Genomic DNA, 16,562 nt, shown 5'->3' with positions numbered 1-16,562 from the left:
GTAAGGGTGACGTCTGGTTGGCTTTATTCTACCGTCAATGTGCATCAATGAGCAAATAGTCCCTGTGTGTTAAATGGCCACATAATCAAATTCTAAAATAGATCAAGAGCTGATGTTACTGCCTAAATGTGACTAGAAATGGTAAATATTGCTTTCACTACTTGTCATAGAAATATACATTTATTTTACAACTAGGCTCAGACAGTTTCTCATTCTCTCATCATGACCATAAATCCTCTTAAATATATCCTTTCAATTTGGTGTGTGTATGTGTGTGTTCCCATGTATGACTGCAAATATAAGCTGTACACACAGCCGCTATTTAGCAGACAGAATAAGAAAAGAGTAGTGAGTAGTGCAGGCAACTGTATTTTGATGGGCTGTCAGGAAGCAGTGGCTTAAATCAGCTTAGATGTCATGCAAAAAAAAGTCTAGGAGGATGCCAGAGGAGGAATTAAGGCAGCTATGATTGTCCTTGCTAAAGAAGTCAGCCATCACGGTCAAAGTGAGGCAGCTTGCCGGACTTGCAAACCACAGCACATTTAAATTATAGATCCCTAGGAGAGCTGCTAAGCAGAAACAAGAGAGGGAGGTGAAACATAGGAGATTGGAAAAAAATAGCATTTTAATCATTGCTGGGTAAGAACTTCCATTAAATGCCCCCCACCCCAAACTCATGCCACAAGAGACTGAAACAGCCCTTGGAAGCTGGCATGCGCTGCATGATTTGTTGACTAACAACCTGGTAGCTGAAGACTTCTTCATAATCCCGATAAAGGAGAAGACATACGGTGATCTGCTCAGTGCAGCTCGGAATCCAATCTGGAAATAAGACCTTGCATGACCAAAATATTTGAAGGGGTGATGGCTTATTAGGGGTCCAGGGGTTAACAACCAACTCTTGTATGCCTTTTTCTAAGAACTAACCCATACCTCCCTCAGGCTATTTTTGGTTGCATGGGCATATCAGTTATCCTGTCAGACACTTTTAAGGGCTAAGTGCATTGATTGATTTTTGATAGCCCCAGAGTTAGAGAGGAGATAGGAAATGAGGCAAAGCTTTTGTGTTCCTATTTTTCTAATCTTACAAAGATCTGTAATCTCTCCGCAATCTATATCATTCCATTTCGTTTCATGAATTATAAAGAAGAATCAATTTCTGTGGATATAAACACACTAAAGCAGCTTTACACCTTTTTTGTGTTTTACTGTGACATCAATCTCCTGTTACCCATTATTCGTTCCGTACCCCGGCGTCAGATGACCATTTACAGTGAAATAAACATGTTTGCAAAAGTGGTGTATGTGGTAACGTGTGGTAAGCATTTCGTGAGAAAAACGCAAGCACTTGACTCATAACGAATCTAAGTATAATAAGGTTACGTGGACAGGGAGATACACAGGAAGACAGGCAGAGTGAGAGATCGGTTCCTCTGGGTCGGCGGTTGAATTATCATCTGCCTCTAGTGAAAATGACAGTCACTCTTGGCTACCCAGCAAAGGCGTACCACATGATGGGCAAAGCTTGCTTCCAGCCTACTTACAGTGTGACATACACACACACATCCAGTAACAGACACGCACACATCCACTTACACACACCTACACACATGCAGTCATCTGCTGTCAGTGCTACGAGATGCATGCTGAGTTCTCTCTGTCACACACGCACACACACCAAGGCTAGGATTTCCACCATAAAATTATCAGCAGGGCAAGAAGCCATACTGAACCACACTCTGCTATCACTGAGCAGCCCACATTATCGGATAATTATTCCACTAAACAGCGTCGGGCAAATTCTTCAGGATGTAACCGCTGTTAAGAGTTCAGTTAACTCCTTACATCAGTGTTATTGTTTCACCGTCTTGTACCGTTCTGACATCAGACAGTAGTGCATCAGTGATACACTTACGTACATCTCAGTGTTGCCCAACTGTACAAAAGGAAGTGGATCTGAGTCAGTCAGTCAGCTGCAAAGTGTGTCATACGTCACACTGTTGTCTGCGAGCGCTCAGCCTTATCGCCTCTCTTCTCGCTCGGTTTCTCTCTGTGGCCGGCACGGAGTCTTTTTTAAACTTCACACTCACTATTGATCATTTTGGTGAGTCATGCCGCTCTGACTCAAATACATACTGTACTTAAGCAGGCCCACAGAACTGTTTCACTGCAAGCACAGGGTGTAGGCCTCGCTTGGCCTGTGCATGCACACTAGGCTTCCAGGAACCATGTGCTAATACTGAGTGAGAAGACTGTCATCTGATGATCCAGCACTCTGTTTATGAGTGAGTGAGACTACAATCAGTCTCCATGCAGCCACAGCACACTTCCTGGAAACTCGCCTTGTGCGCTCGTGTATATGTGCCTGTCAGTCAAGACCGTGAAATACAGAAGGAGCGGAGAGAGATTATAGATACAGGCGTAAACAGAAAGATGGAAGTAAGTGCTGGCCCTCTCAAGTTCTTCTTGAGTGGTGTTCGCACTAGCTTCCTACAGGGCTGTGCATGCTTGCGCACACACACACACACACACACACACACACACACACACACACACGCGCACACACACACACACACACGCGCACACACACACACACAATCACAGATGTTACTAGGATACAGGAGGGTGTTGTTGCTTATTATGTTCTAGCAGCTCACACTGGTTGTCTAGCTTGGCTTGGCTTGTTTAAGAGGCTGAGATTAGACAAGCAAAGAGGCTTGCGCAGCCGGCTCATCTCTGCCATATCTGGGTGTTGCTCTGTGCTTAACTGAAGCTTCCACCTTCTTTAGCCGTAATGCAAATATGCACACAAAAAATTTGGAGCTCAGTTTAAGTTGCAGGATTCCAACTTTGCTTTATCAGCCTTGATTTAGGCTCATCGGACACACACATGCACAGGCACACATAGATCCTTACCTGAGTTTCTGTTAGGCTCTCCAAAGCTTGCATTACTGACTGTTCTGGTCTTGATGCTTGAGACTGCATGACAGAAATAAAATAAAAAATTTAATATGTGTAATTTTTTTTAAGTTCATTCTTTAGATTTGAACTCCAAACTAAAATAAATTCACAGCAAGCTGAATCCATACCATTAATCCTGCTTCAACTGTTGGCACAAGTGTTAACTTGCTCCCATCCGAGATGCCTAGATCCTGGAGTTTGCCTGAACTTAGTCGCCTGCAGGGATTGGGGAGAACAAGATAATTAGACTGTGCTGACAATATATTCTCTCTTCAGACATACAAACACCCTTCAGCCAGGGGGTGCAGACGGACATCAAAACTATTTTGGAAAAGAGCTGTGGGTGTAAAGCTCCACGAAAGAGAAGTATTGATTGCACTGTCATATTTCAATTTCGAGTATAGTGGAGCTTGACAAGTGCTTGCAGTGGATATTTGGCACCACTGGCACTTGCCTAAGTGGAGGTAAGAATTTTTTTTTTCTTGACAATATCAGTTGCACAAATGAGGAAGAAAAACTTCATGCTGAAACCAAAACCACAGCATATTAAATTTATAAATGAAAAGAATGGCAAGTACTAGTATCTCAGAGCCAAATGCTATGCAAGCATTCACACCCGTTTCTGCCCGTTTGCCTGCTTTATGTTAGTGAAGGATGTTTAGGGCAGTCTGGTCTGGAGGCATGACCCAAATCTTATGCCACGCAGCTGAACAAAGGCAGTCAGCCCCGACTTGCTGTAGGTCTACAGTTTAAGGCGCAGGAGGGGATTAAAAATGGAGTTTTCAGGTTTTAAAGGATGATGTGATTTATTGGGTGATTACAACGGGTGGGAGGAGATGGGGGCTGAAAACAATGCTGACTGTTCGCATGTACTAAAGCCCCCCCTTTCTTTTTTGCATAGCACCACCTGCACTATTGTGAGCTCGTTTAACCTGTGCCTGATTCATTTCATAGCTTCATAATGCTTCAGGTTCTGGTTCGTTTTGAATAATAAAGAGTTTATCTATTCTCTCACACATGCAGCTCTGCTTAAACAGCAGCGTTTTTCAAGCCCTCGCGAAACTGGCCGTCTGATACCTCACACAAACAAACTGCTGTTATTCTCCTGAATCTGCTGGCTATTGTCATGCAACTGCACGCTCACATTCACATCCAACCACAAGACATATCCACCTTCGGTTCAGTACCAAGTCACGCATGAATAATGCACACCTGTGCAGTAGCAGTATAAATACAGTCAAGGTTAGCACTTCTGTGTGACTTTATTCATTAATGTGTAACATGTTTGACTCACACAGCATTAGCAATTCAGTCATGCTTCAGTTTTTATAAGAAGGGGGGACGAATCAATGCAAGTCTGCAGATTGCATGTCAATACTGTTCCAGTGACTGGTGAGTCCCAGCCCATAATTCCAATATTGTCCACCCCCATGGTCAATAGTTTCCTTGAACGTATTGATCACCAAAGCGGGCATACCTTTGCCTCCCGTGAGCTTAACCAGTTAAAGTGCAGTTTGGAAAATATTACCTCAACCCAGGAGGGTGGGCGCACCTAAAGTCGGTTTGTGCACATTTTGAACTGCGGACTATCCTAGACATTACGGCTTATGATGTCAGCGTCTCAAGTACCGGTTGGCTCTTTAAGAAATAAGTATGCGTAATTATTGTCCCTATCCGAAAACACCACGTTTACTAAACACGTTCAACTGCAATGCATTTCTTTCGTGTTTACTCACGTTTCTTTGTGTAGCAGAGCGAGTCTCTCTTTTGGGACTTTGAGTCTTTGCGACAGTCTCCTCTTCAGTCCCTCCACGGTCTCCTCCAGTGGCAAGGAGAGCTCGAAGCGTGTGCCGGTGGTGGAGTGGATGTACAGATTCATGGAGGGTTCCGTCGGGACGGCCTCGCAGGACGAAGCCCCGCGACTGGTGCAGCTTCGGGCGCTGGGATGCTGGTCCATCCGATAACCTGTGCTCAGAGAAGGGGGGAGACAAGACGAGCAGAGCCGGGGAGTGAAAAGGGTGAAAAGAATAGTGAAGCAGATCCGTCGCTTCCACTACAGTCCCTTGATCTCCTTGCAAATCAAAGGCAGCATTCAGAGCTCTCTCTCTCTCTTTTTTTCCTTCCTCTTGGTGCCCCCTTTTTTTCTCTCGCTCTCCGAGAGTCAGAATAAAACCCAGTCCGTCGTCTCTCCGGTCAATATCATGAGAATATCCCCCGAGGAAATTTAACTACACAAGCGTCGCGTTTCCCTTTGTGTGATCTTTGTCTTTGTTGCGCTTTCCAGCGTGCAAGCAAGTCTTTCGAAATGCTACATAGACGGGCAAATGCCACACAGAAACGCAAGTATGTTGTCAGCAAAAAATGGCACGGACGCTCATTTACGCAGGCAGTTACCTTTAAAAAACAAACAAACAACCAAACAAACAAAAAAAATGTCTGAGAAAGAAAAAAAATGTATAACAACAAATTCCTCTCGGATGTTTTATGAGCTTTTTCGGGCTTTGGATGATGGGACACGCGATCCGGAGCTGCAAAGCCTCTTGCGGCTGTAGTAAAAGGCTCTCCGCTGCGCACTCATACCCACGGCAGCCCCACTGAAATATCGACAATGAACATTGTCACAAAGTATCCCACTTCCACCATCGATAAAGTACGCCCACAGCCCCCGAGGCCGTCCGACCAATCACAGGAGAGCTCCTTCAGGACGCCGATGACCTCAGCCAATAGGAAGATGAGCTCGACACCCACGTGGAGGCCAAGCGAGTTTAGGCCATTCATAATAAATTACAGCACAGTGCAAAATATGCAACAGTATCACAGTATACTCAAATAAAGGGCTACACCGAGGGCCGTGTGCCTCTACAGCTTACTGGAAGCTTTAAAGACAGTCCCCGTAAAAATGACTTGTTTTTTAAGTTAATCACGGCTGAATCATTCCTGAATTCTCGTTTCACGAGATACACCAATTATAGATAATATTTAGAGACAAATATGATGATGAGTGCACCATCTCTGGAAGTACCGCCTGTTTAAAGGGTCTCATCGTGTGGGAACTGTGCAACAGGCTGAAAATAGCGATCATCATTAATCCCAAAAACGCATTTTTTGAAGAGATGTTTGACAGCAGCACACAGTGTGAATATATAACTGATTGCTTAATTTAAGCATATGTAGCTCATCATCAACTTTCAACAACACCAACTTGGACGTGGCTATTTTTAAACCCTTGGCATAAAGACCAGATCCCTCTGCTCCAAGTTATCAGATGTACTGTAACGACATTAATAGTGCTGACGCCACCCTCTTTCCCCCTTGACCTCAGAAGCAAGCAGGAACCCTTCAAGTGATCGCGAATCTTACGCTAATCCACGCTGGACACGAGTAGGTTATTCTCGTCAGGTAAGCTGCAGTATATGCATGTAACACAGACTTCGGACTGCTGCTGCACGAGTTCTCAAGTCTGAGGTGACCAATAAGCGCCCTGAGAGCAATATCCCTGAGAGAAGTAACCAGAGCAACTCACAAAGAGAGACTGACTAAGAATATTTAAATGACCATAAAGCCTACACAGCGAGCTTACCTCTGCAGTTTCTTCAAACCTAAGTAGGCACTTTACCATAAAAAAAAACAAACATTAAAAATACTCGGTCGCCACCCAGTGGCAACGGAATCAGTTTTCACAATGAAAGCATGCAAACGATTCATAGTTTACCCCTGGCATATATATATATAAATATATGTATAAATAGGTTACATTTGGAACATGCAGTTTTTAAAACCTTATGCATTAAAGTATGGCAGCTTTTACTCGTATTGAGTACGACAGTCACCATAAAGCAACGTTTGATAAGATTTGTCGTTCTCCTTCTAATCTGAGATAATTACCAATGACTTGCTGTCTTCTACTAATTATAATTTACAGGAACAATGACATTCTGCTATCGTCAATAAACACGACATTAGGCTGTCCCTCAGAATTTACGCCCAATTGTCTCATACAAGCAGCTGACACGCTTCTATCGATCCGCAATTGACTCGTCTCTAATCAATTTCTCACCAACACATAAAGCGCGTGTCAAACTTTACTAACACATCACCCGTAACATAACGTACAGATCAGTCGTAATAAAAAATAAAGTGAACTCACCAAGAACTGTGGCGAAAACTGTAAAGCTTCGCGGAAAAGTCTGCTGCGTTCCCGTCTCTTGCCCCAGTTTTGGCATGTAAAGTAAACCCACACAGCGACAAAACTCTGAGATAAATCCAGACACTTGAATATCCACAATAACGTCTCAGTAAATTCTCTGGTGGCCCCGTGCGCGTCGTTACGCTGCAGACCCGGGCTCGTCAGTCCTGGCCAATAATGGGAACAGTCAGGTCCCGAGATGCTTTCGTGTATAGTCAGATCACCGGTGTCTTACTTGGTGATAAGAGCGTAGTCGGAAAGGTGAGACTCCTCTTAACTGACGCTTCTCGGATATGGGTGGAGAGTAATGTTCTTCTTATGTCAGCATGTCATTTAAGGTGGCCTCGTTTCCCTGCTGCCACCAAGTCCAACTTGCTGTCGTCTGTGGGAAAGAATGCGTCTATAACGCAATTCTTAACCGATAAAGCTATCCAACTGTGTCAAGCACAGCGGCTCCCAGCAGCAGGAACGACTTTTAAAGGTAGCATACACCGACAGAGACACGAAACCCGGACAGCCACTGACCTACCACCTTAAAAAAAGAGTCAATGAAATTAAATCTTTGGCGATATTGGAGGTGTTGCCAACCTTTGACGACATAGAGAAAATGTCACCGGGCAACAGGTAAACACGCTCCCTGGATACGACACACGTACGCCGATAAACAAACACCACTGGTCCCGTTTGAGGAATTAATGCCCTGCTGATAACCTAATGCGGATTCTTGAAGCGCACAATGTACAAAATGACTGTTTTATACAAGAATGTAGGAAGTTTATTCTACGGGCTGCTGCTCTTTGGAGCAGAGACACTAAGACGTAAAATCGGCTAAAGTGTAATAATAAACTAAGTGTATTCAAATTGGTAACTATCCATTTATCTAGTTGCTTTTTAACAACTATTGAAACTCATTATTCATAACTGCCTCTTTCATAATGGTATCTTATTAGGTTTTATAGGCTATTGTTGCTTGTAATTATTGGATCTAACTCTAAATCTATTGATATAATTTTACATAGGTAACTTAAAAAACATATTTAAAGTCTAGGTTGGCTATGGCTTTTAAGATAAAGGAATTGAAGTCTGTTTGAAGTGAAAAAGAAGGAAGTAGACAAATTAGTTTTTAAGTACGTGTGTAAATTTACTTTCCACTAGTGGATGTTGATATTGGTAGATTAGGACAGTCTGCTTTAATATGTCTGCGCAGTGATTACGTCCCTATGGTTAGAACTGTGATAATGATCACAATGTGGTCCACCTCAAGGACAAGACATGTTTTGCAATGTTTCACTGACACGGAAAAAGGAAAAGAAGCGAAAAGAAAAAGCCTGACTCTGCCATCAGAAAATACCTAAATGCACCAATCTAGAACTGTCCTTCTTTTCTGCTTCAGGACCAGCACAGATTGTCTGTCTGATTACAGAGACACACTCCCACTGTGCAGGGGAGGCTGCGCCCCACCAGCATATTATCACAACGTCTGAGACCTGAATCATCATCGTGTGTGTGTGTGTGTGTGTGTGTGTGTGTGTGTGTGTGTGTGTGTGTGTGTGTGTGTGTGTGTGTGTGTGTGTGTGATAGAGATAGAAAAGGCTGTTGTGTTCAAAAGAAACACTGGTATTATCTCCGAGAGGCTACATGAGCAGACAAAGGGGCCTGTCTTTGCTTGGCCCCAACAGCTCCCTCTTCTTCCTTATCTGTCTCCATCTTGTTCTTTCTCTTTGGAAGATGCTGACTCAGTAGAGCAAAGTGAAAGGAGTTGGTTAAACTCCCTCACTAACTTGAAACACAACCCTTTGTTTGGGTCAAACGCTTCACTTTTCAGCTTGTTTTTACGCTGGACTTGATGGCAGCTGCACATTAATGGATCTGTTTGTACATGACTTTTGGTGAGAAGGAGCTAATGTGCGCTGATGTTTGTCACTGTGGCCGCTTGGGAGTTTAAGTCCTTCTTTCAGGCATGAGATGGCTCGGCTGTGCTCGTCAGCAGGTCTGGCTGTCAACACAGCTCAGGTGATGCAGAACATTCTGACCTCTTTGCCCAAATTAGCCCTGGCAGTTGAGCTCACAATCTGACATGTTTGGTGACAAAGGTGCAGCTCTCTCTCCAATCTGGATCTTGGCTTTGTTTTATAAAATGGGAGGTGTTTTTTGTTCTTAAAAAAATTAAAGGGCATGTTTTGTTTTTCTTTAGTATCTAGAGCAGATCATTCGTTGAGTATGTCATTTATTTTGATCTGCATCAACTAGTGTAGTATCTTTCCTCATTCTATCTTTGCTAATGTGACAAATCACAATGTGATTAAGTGAAAAAAATGCATTAATGCACGAATTTATCATTGTGCAGCCTAAAAGCCAAATCTGTTACACTATATGCCGCATGTTGCATTACGATGCACATGGACAAGCCAGTGATGAAGGATACAGGAGCAACCCCCACATGTGGTCATCTCCGTGATAATGCATCACACGTACTTCTGGGAAGAGTTTATTGACAAGGGTGGAAGGCTGTGTGGGTGGGTCGTAAATATTTCACATCCAATATCAGATCTAGTGGGACAGAGCAGACCGTGTGCGATTGTATGTGTAGAAGTCAATGAGTCTGTGTGGGTCATGTGCTAGCCAAAACGCGCAAGTTGTTGTGTGAGAGAGTCAGCGTGTGGGACATGTGTGGGCGTGTGTGTGTGTGTCTGTGTGTGTGGGTGAGCAGCATTCCTATCCATCAAAGTCACCCGTGGGCCGCCCTCTGCCTTAGGAGAAAAATGAACCATGCCCAACAGACTCGGCCTGCTGCTGCTCTTCTCCTACTGCCACCATTTCCTCCTGATTCACCCTAAGTGGCTGTGAGTTAGAAAGACACACCCCGCCACCCACCCCCATGCTACATTCGCAACAGTGGCACCGGAAGCTGACACATTCAGCGAGGATGCATGTAAACGTGCTGATTCAAATAGTGCTGGGAAGAATGTTACCGATAAGGAGTGTCTATGACTTATGGCTTAAAAATGTATGCCTAACTCATCCACTCGGAAGTACAAAAATTACAAAACAGATTAGTACAAATTATTTGATCCCCAGTGCCACAAATATTACATATGATCAGGGAGAAAAAATTAAAATTAAAGTATTTACATGTTATTCTTGATGAGGTGCATCTTTTGTCGAATAGAAGTGAGCAAAATTGCATAAGCACAATTGTTTGTCACTTACTGAACTGATGTAGAAAGTAAAGACGAGAAAATGTGTTTTCCTTTTTTCTTTTATCCATTCACTTGTAGGCTGCAGTTGTTCTTTACAGTGCAGTGCAGTCAGAAGTGAACATTTGAATCTGACCAAGGTTTTATAGTACAAACGAATACTAACAGTTCATACATTCACCCTGAACTGGATAAGTCTGACCCTGGACTTGTAGGGGGTGCAAGGACGTAAATGTACACGACTTCTTGTGGGAGAAAATTGTAATAACTGGATTTGTTTTTAATAGCTGCTTATAATCACTTACAAGCATTTTTGAGCTCTTCTAGTTGACGATATTCGACTCAAAGAGGGAATTAGCAAGAACACAGCTGCACGTCATCTGGAAGCCTGGAAGTTAGTCTGAACTTATCCACATGAAAGCCGTGAAGTGTAATATCACTTCATTGTTTCCTTTTAACTGGAAATTACAATCAATACAATATTTGTATACTCTGGGCCACAATAGGAACTTAGTAACCTTAGTAACCATAGCTCATAAGTTTGAGCGGTTTCTGTCACTGGCCCAGTGAGTGCATTGCACGCACAAATAACGACCTTTGTGGGTCAAAAGACGTGTTAGACCTATAAAAAAAACCAACAAAAAAAGAAGCCAAGTACTTTGATATGAGAGGTAATTTATAACATGTTAGGGTTCACAAGTTTCAGTATTATTTTTAACTAAATGCATTATATTGAAAAAAAAAATGGATTCAGGTCAAGATACATTTGTGGGGTGGAATTTTTTGCAGTAATTAAAATGATAGTTTATCTGCAGAAAACACACTGAAATACACATTTCTAGTTGGACTTTGCTACAGATACTTTTTAGTACCTCTGGGATTACGCTACAAAAATAGCTAGATCACTCAAAGTAGTGGTTAAATGCATTGAGATTCTTGTTACACAAGTACTTCAGATATAGTGTGGGGTTAAAAAAAAACAGAGGGGTTAGAAGTTGAGTGGGATGGGTTTTGGTGTGGACGGGGTCTCTGATCCCACACCTGCAGAAGAAGCCCTGTTTGAAGTGTTGCTCGCTCGCTCTCCCGGCTCACAGCGCAGATGATTGATGACACATCTTGAGCTCTGCTGCTTTCCACACATAAGCAGACATCATGCCAGAGAGAGTGTGAGGAGAAAAAATGAGAGTGAGAGAAAGAATTGTGCAAAACATGCAATGACAAGGGACAAGAAAAGAAAGTGTCACTTCAGACAGATTTAGTCACAGCTTACAGTAACTTCTGAACAGCCAGGCCAAGGACAAAACAACCAGACATCCATTTCCAGAGTCACGACATTCCCGACTTTTGTCCAAAAAACTTTTTGTTGAAACTTTTCAGGAAGCTGATAGTTTGACTTGCAGACTCTCTCCTATCTTAGTCAGAAAGAAAAAAAACCAGATGAAAAGAACCACAATATCAACTTGGGTGTGTATTATCAAATATATAGCACTGCTGAGTGAGTGAGTAAGTGAGAAAGTGAGTAACAACTAAATGCAACATCTGTAGCCTGAACAGTGCCCAGAGGCAGACTGACTGGATAAAATCCAAACATTTCACAATCAAACTCACCGTATTCATTCTCTAAAGACAGCACATTAATCACAGAGAGGATGGAGTGCATGTATATGTGATGAGTAACATTCTGAACTCTTTGTGCTTAGCTTCTGTATATCATTAAGAGCACATTGGTCACCCCATAACGAGTCAGTGCATTCCCAAGTGAAACATAAAACGAATGAGGCATATTTTGTGTAGAAAGTAATGTAACCAGAATACTCTTCCTTAAATCTTGTCACGGGGACACTTTGATACTACAGTGGGTTGATCAGCATGATTTGGCAGACTATTTCATGTAATAAACAAGTGATAGTTAAGTGTAATTGTCTTCCTCATTCCTGTGGAGTCTGTTTGTACGGTTAATTCGGTGGCTTTGGTTCAAAAATAAAATTCTTTTTAACCTCAAAGTTAGAAAATCTCAACAGGAAGAGGTAATACTCATATGGGAGCACTGTCTGTGTTCTGTATCTGCAATTATTACGCAATATGCAACAATTCAAACCATTGCCTTGTAGTAGCATATTATTGTGAATCATATATCGCTGCGATCTGAGCCTCCACATGGATCCTGTGAGAGAATACGATGTACTGTTATGGCTTAGCCTATCAAGTTTGTAACAGGACACTTCACACCGCGTTCCATATTCTGTCTGTGTGCAGTGAAACATTAGTCTTGTTCACAGTCTGTCCTGTGTCGAGATGCTGCACGACTCACAGGACACTAGTGGTGCTGTACTGTACTTCCAAAGCCCAGATCTGGGCCTGTCAACCACTTACTGCACAACCTCATCCAAATGGTGTAACTTCAACACCCCCGCAAAGTAGACTTGATAATTGCTGCTTTTTACAGAGCTGGTCTGCTCACACTAAAAAGGCCCACAATAGGACAGGCTGGAACTGGGCTGAATGTGCTAAATAAGCTAATGAAATCCACCCACAGGACACAAGCCGGGCACGATAAGAACCTTTATAGTTGTGAAACTCGGCCAGGCTGGGAGGGTGTTAGTTGTATCTGTTTGTTTATTTGTCTGTTTGACAGCCTATGGCGTAGCGCTAGAGGGACTGGTGGTCCGACAAAGGTTATGTGTTAGCGTGGAGTGCAGAAAATAGAACAGAGCAGAACAAAGGAGGGAGAGCGACTGGAAAAAAACAAGAGTGAGAGTGAGTGTAGGAGAGAGAGACTCGGGGCAGGGATTGTGGGTGGTTGGGTAGGTGGTTTTGGCAATGCAGAACGGACTTCTTGCGTATTACTTCTGGTAAAACAAAGATATGACTTTTGCAAGAGCTCTATCCATTCACTGAGTAGTATCAGTTGTAAAAATTTCACCCTTTGAGGTCAGCGTGTGTAGAGGGGACACAAAATCAGTTTAAGAGCAACCTGTTATGATGTGCACTACTACTCCTAGCACTTTCACACAGAAAAACCCCCAGTTAGGAGATAATAGCTGTGTGTGTTTGTGTGTGTGTGCGTGCGTGTGTGTGCGTGTGTGTACAGTACACACTGGTGATGAATACCAGATGCAGGCATTTCCTTTGTTGGTGCAAGCAAGTTCCGAACTTGCCAAATCGCCCTGCTCTCCTCCCACGTGGTTGAAAACTTCCACACACTCCCACACACTCTCTAGAATCCCAGCCCACTAATCCTCCTCCATCCTAGACTTAGGGGTAGCCAAAGCTGCAGGCTAATTCAATCTTGGCTGGCGCTGCATTGTTTTATATCTCTCCCGTTGTCTTTCTGTTCTCCACCCTTGGTCCTTCCACTCACACTCTTGCTAATTAGTTTTTCTCTCTCTTCTTCTGCTTTTACCCCCACGCCCCCCAACCCGACTTGTTTTATCATAAAAAGGACTTTTGTCTTCTTTCTTGTCTTTTCTTCTTTCTACTTTAGTTTTCTTTACTTTCTCCTGTTGTTTTCTACGCAGCAGCTACAGTGCCCCCTGAAGCTGGTTTTGCTTTGCAGTTGATACGCAGTAATTTAAGCACTGATAGCGAAGGTCATTAACGGCCACATGATCGGGCTGGCAGGCTGCACAGAGAGTTGATCTCATCTGTGACGTCAGCCCAGAGATGTGCGCAGCAGCTTTCTCCCTATTACATTCTCAAAATAGCCCTCCAACCCCACTGACAACGTCATGTATTCCCGTCTCCCTCTGGCTCTACCGCCCCCTTCCCTCTCATCCCTTTCTGCAATTTTATCCCCCCCGCCCCCTTTTTTTCCACAACTACGCCCCAGTTTTCCAGGCTTTGCCACCCCCCCACCTTGCCCCGTTTTCTTCCTCCTCTTGGCCGTCTCGCGCTCTCTCTCTTGCTCTCTTTCTCTTTGTATTTCACGATAACAGCACTAATTCCATAAAAGTAAGGTCACTGTACTTTGTCCCGATTGGTCTCTGTAAACTTAAGGCTAGAATTTTAAAACAGGTTCCAAACAATCTCAATGAAGGGAACCTCCATCCAGACTTTCTACTGAAAAATCATAAAATGAACATGCAAATAGACGCTACCATGACCTCCCACTTTCCCACCAGAAAAAATTCAAGCATACTTTGTTGAAATCAATGAAATGCCAGCATCATTTCGGAGAAGAGGTGCATTTGGACACTGACTGCAGAATGCCACCAATGACGTGTAGTTAAATATTTACTGTGTATGGGTGGAAAGCTGGAAGCTGAAATGAGTCACACAGGGAAGGTTGTTCTGACCCTTTGTATCCACAGTATATAACTAATGATCAAAGGCGAGGTTTCAGTTTAACCCTATACAGGACCGTGGCAGCATTTGTTCAGGCATGACAGCTCCACAACCCACGCACTGGCTATCCTGAGACTGTCATTATCATATACAGTGTATCCTGAATTTACAGAACCAGGAAGGTTCTTTTTCTTCAAACTTTGACAGTCTGTGGCCACTGACAGTTTCAATCCAAGGTACAATAACAGGAAGAGGAAATTGAAAGGCAGGTGAAAACTGCAGTTCTATTCAACAGTCATTCGACAGACAGACAGACAGACAGACAGATAGATAGATAGATAGATAGATAGATAGATAGATAGATAGATAGATAGATAGATAGATAGATAGATAGATAGATAGATAGATAGATAGATAGATAGATAGATAGATAGATAGATAGATTAGAATTATGCACCCAAAAAAATACCATCAGATTTTGATACCTTATTCCAAAACAGTCTGATTGGCAAGTACTTCATTTTTCTGCATAAAAATGATTCCAAACACACTTGCCAATGCAGTAAAAGCATACCTGGATAGAAAAACAGTCATGAATCAGGTTCCCCAGAGCCCAGACCTCAACATTGCTGAAACAGTGTGGAATCATCTTGACAGGGTACGAAGGAGAAGAGTACAAAAGGCAGCCAACATCCAAAGAATAGCTTTGAATGTCCTTCAACAAGCCTGGAGAACTATTCATGAAGACTACTTAAATAAATTATAAGAAAGCTGACTAAGAGAGTTCAGGCTCTACCGAACAATAAAGAAGATCATACTTTCAAGCTTGTCGGACTTTAAAAGCCATCCTTTCACCTCATATACTGTATTTATATTTATATTTGCAGATGTTTTAAAGAGTGAATCAAGATGTTGCACAGTACCACATTACTGATATCACATTGAACTCTTGACTACTTATAAAAAGTTTCCAGCTTCACTTGAACATTGCTCCCACACTAACCGATTTCCACTTCACTCTGACAGGGGAGGAGATGCGATTTTCCCAAAGCGATCACTATTAACCAATCTATCTGCCTCAGTCTGATATCATTTTAAATCACATGCATCAGCAATGCTGTTATATTGGGTTTGTGGGAGTTTTAAGAGTGGAACATGTTCTTACATTTGCTGCTCAGTAGCCACAGCTTGTTGGTTGCCTAAAACAAGGGATCATAAATCACTGTCAAGACACAGCTAGACAATGCTATTTCTGACTGCTGCTGGTTCCATGACAGCAACCAGCAGCAGTCAGAAATAGCCATTTAGGACTAGGAATAAGCAGAGCAGACAGAATTCATTAGGTCATATACGAGCCCCGCTGTTTGCTATTGCAGTCTTGTCTCTCACCAGAGTCCTGAACTTATTTCATCAGCATATCTGATAAACCTAATGACAACTAGCCTCACCTCACTTGCTCCACCAGTCCTCATCCTTGTCTATGTTTAGTCATGTCTATTCTTTCTCTTTGATACTACTTGATACAGACAGTCAGCCAAATATGAGTTCACAGTTAATTAGTCAGTTGTATCTATTTATACTATACCAGCTGACGTGTCTAGTGTTGACTACTGCTTGTTAAAGATGTGTTTATTGAGCTTCCACGAGCGTTTGTGAAAAAATTATATAATCAGACACATTTCATAGTGGGTTGGCTGTGATATGCCAAGTTCAGTGGCATTTTAAAGGGCAATTTCAGACTACAAATGGGGGTGGAGGCAGGACTTGACTGGTACATAGTACATGCCTATGAAGATTTTTTTTTTCTTCTTTTTTTTTAATATAATCAGGATAGCAAGTTAGTTCAAGCCTCTGAATGTTCTGTTGGTTGTGAAATATTTGTCAAGTAGTATGAACAAAATTGTAAGCTGTTTCCACTCAAGTTACTCTGTGTG

General features: G+C 42.7%; 1 protein-coding gene across 1 annotated transcript in view; it reads right to left on the bottom strand.

Moving 5' to 3' along the window:
- Positions 1–7,538, bottom strand: part of midn (midnolin) — a 28,477-nt gene extending 20,939 nt beyond the window's left edge. Inside the window, exons 1-4 of the mRNA XM_085264262.1 lie at positions 7,109–7,538; positions 4,698–4,926; positions 3,090–3,177; positions 2,917–2,979 (exon numbers count right to left, since the gene is read on the bottom strand). Of these exons, the coding sequence (XP_085120388.1) occupies positions 2,917–2,979; positions 3,090–3,177; positions 4,698–4,926; positions 7,109–7,184 (456 nt within the window). The 5' untranslated portion in view covers positions 7,185–7,538. The remainder of the gene's footprint in view (positions 1–2,916; positions 2,980–3,089; positions 3,178–4,697; positions 4,927–7,108) is intronic.
- Positions 7,539–16,562: the final 9,024 nt, after the last annotated feature.

This window comes from Mchenga conophoros, linkage group LG23 (assembly GCF_057382185.1).
Source record: "Mchenga conophoros isolate Kocher_MC1m ecotype Shallow Benthic linkage group LG23, M_conophoros_male_GT1.1, whole genome shotgun sequence".
In the NCBI taxonomy this organism is placed as follows: domain Eukaryota; kingdom Metazoa; phylum Chordata; class Actinopteri; order Cichliformes; family Cichlidae; genus Mchenga; species Mchenga conophoros.
This window is presented reverse-complemented; position numbering and strand designations above follow the sequence as displayed.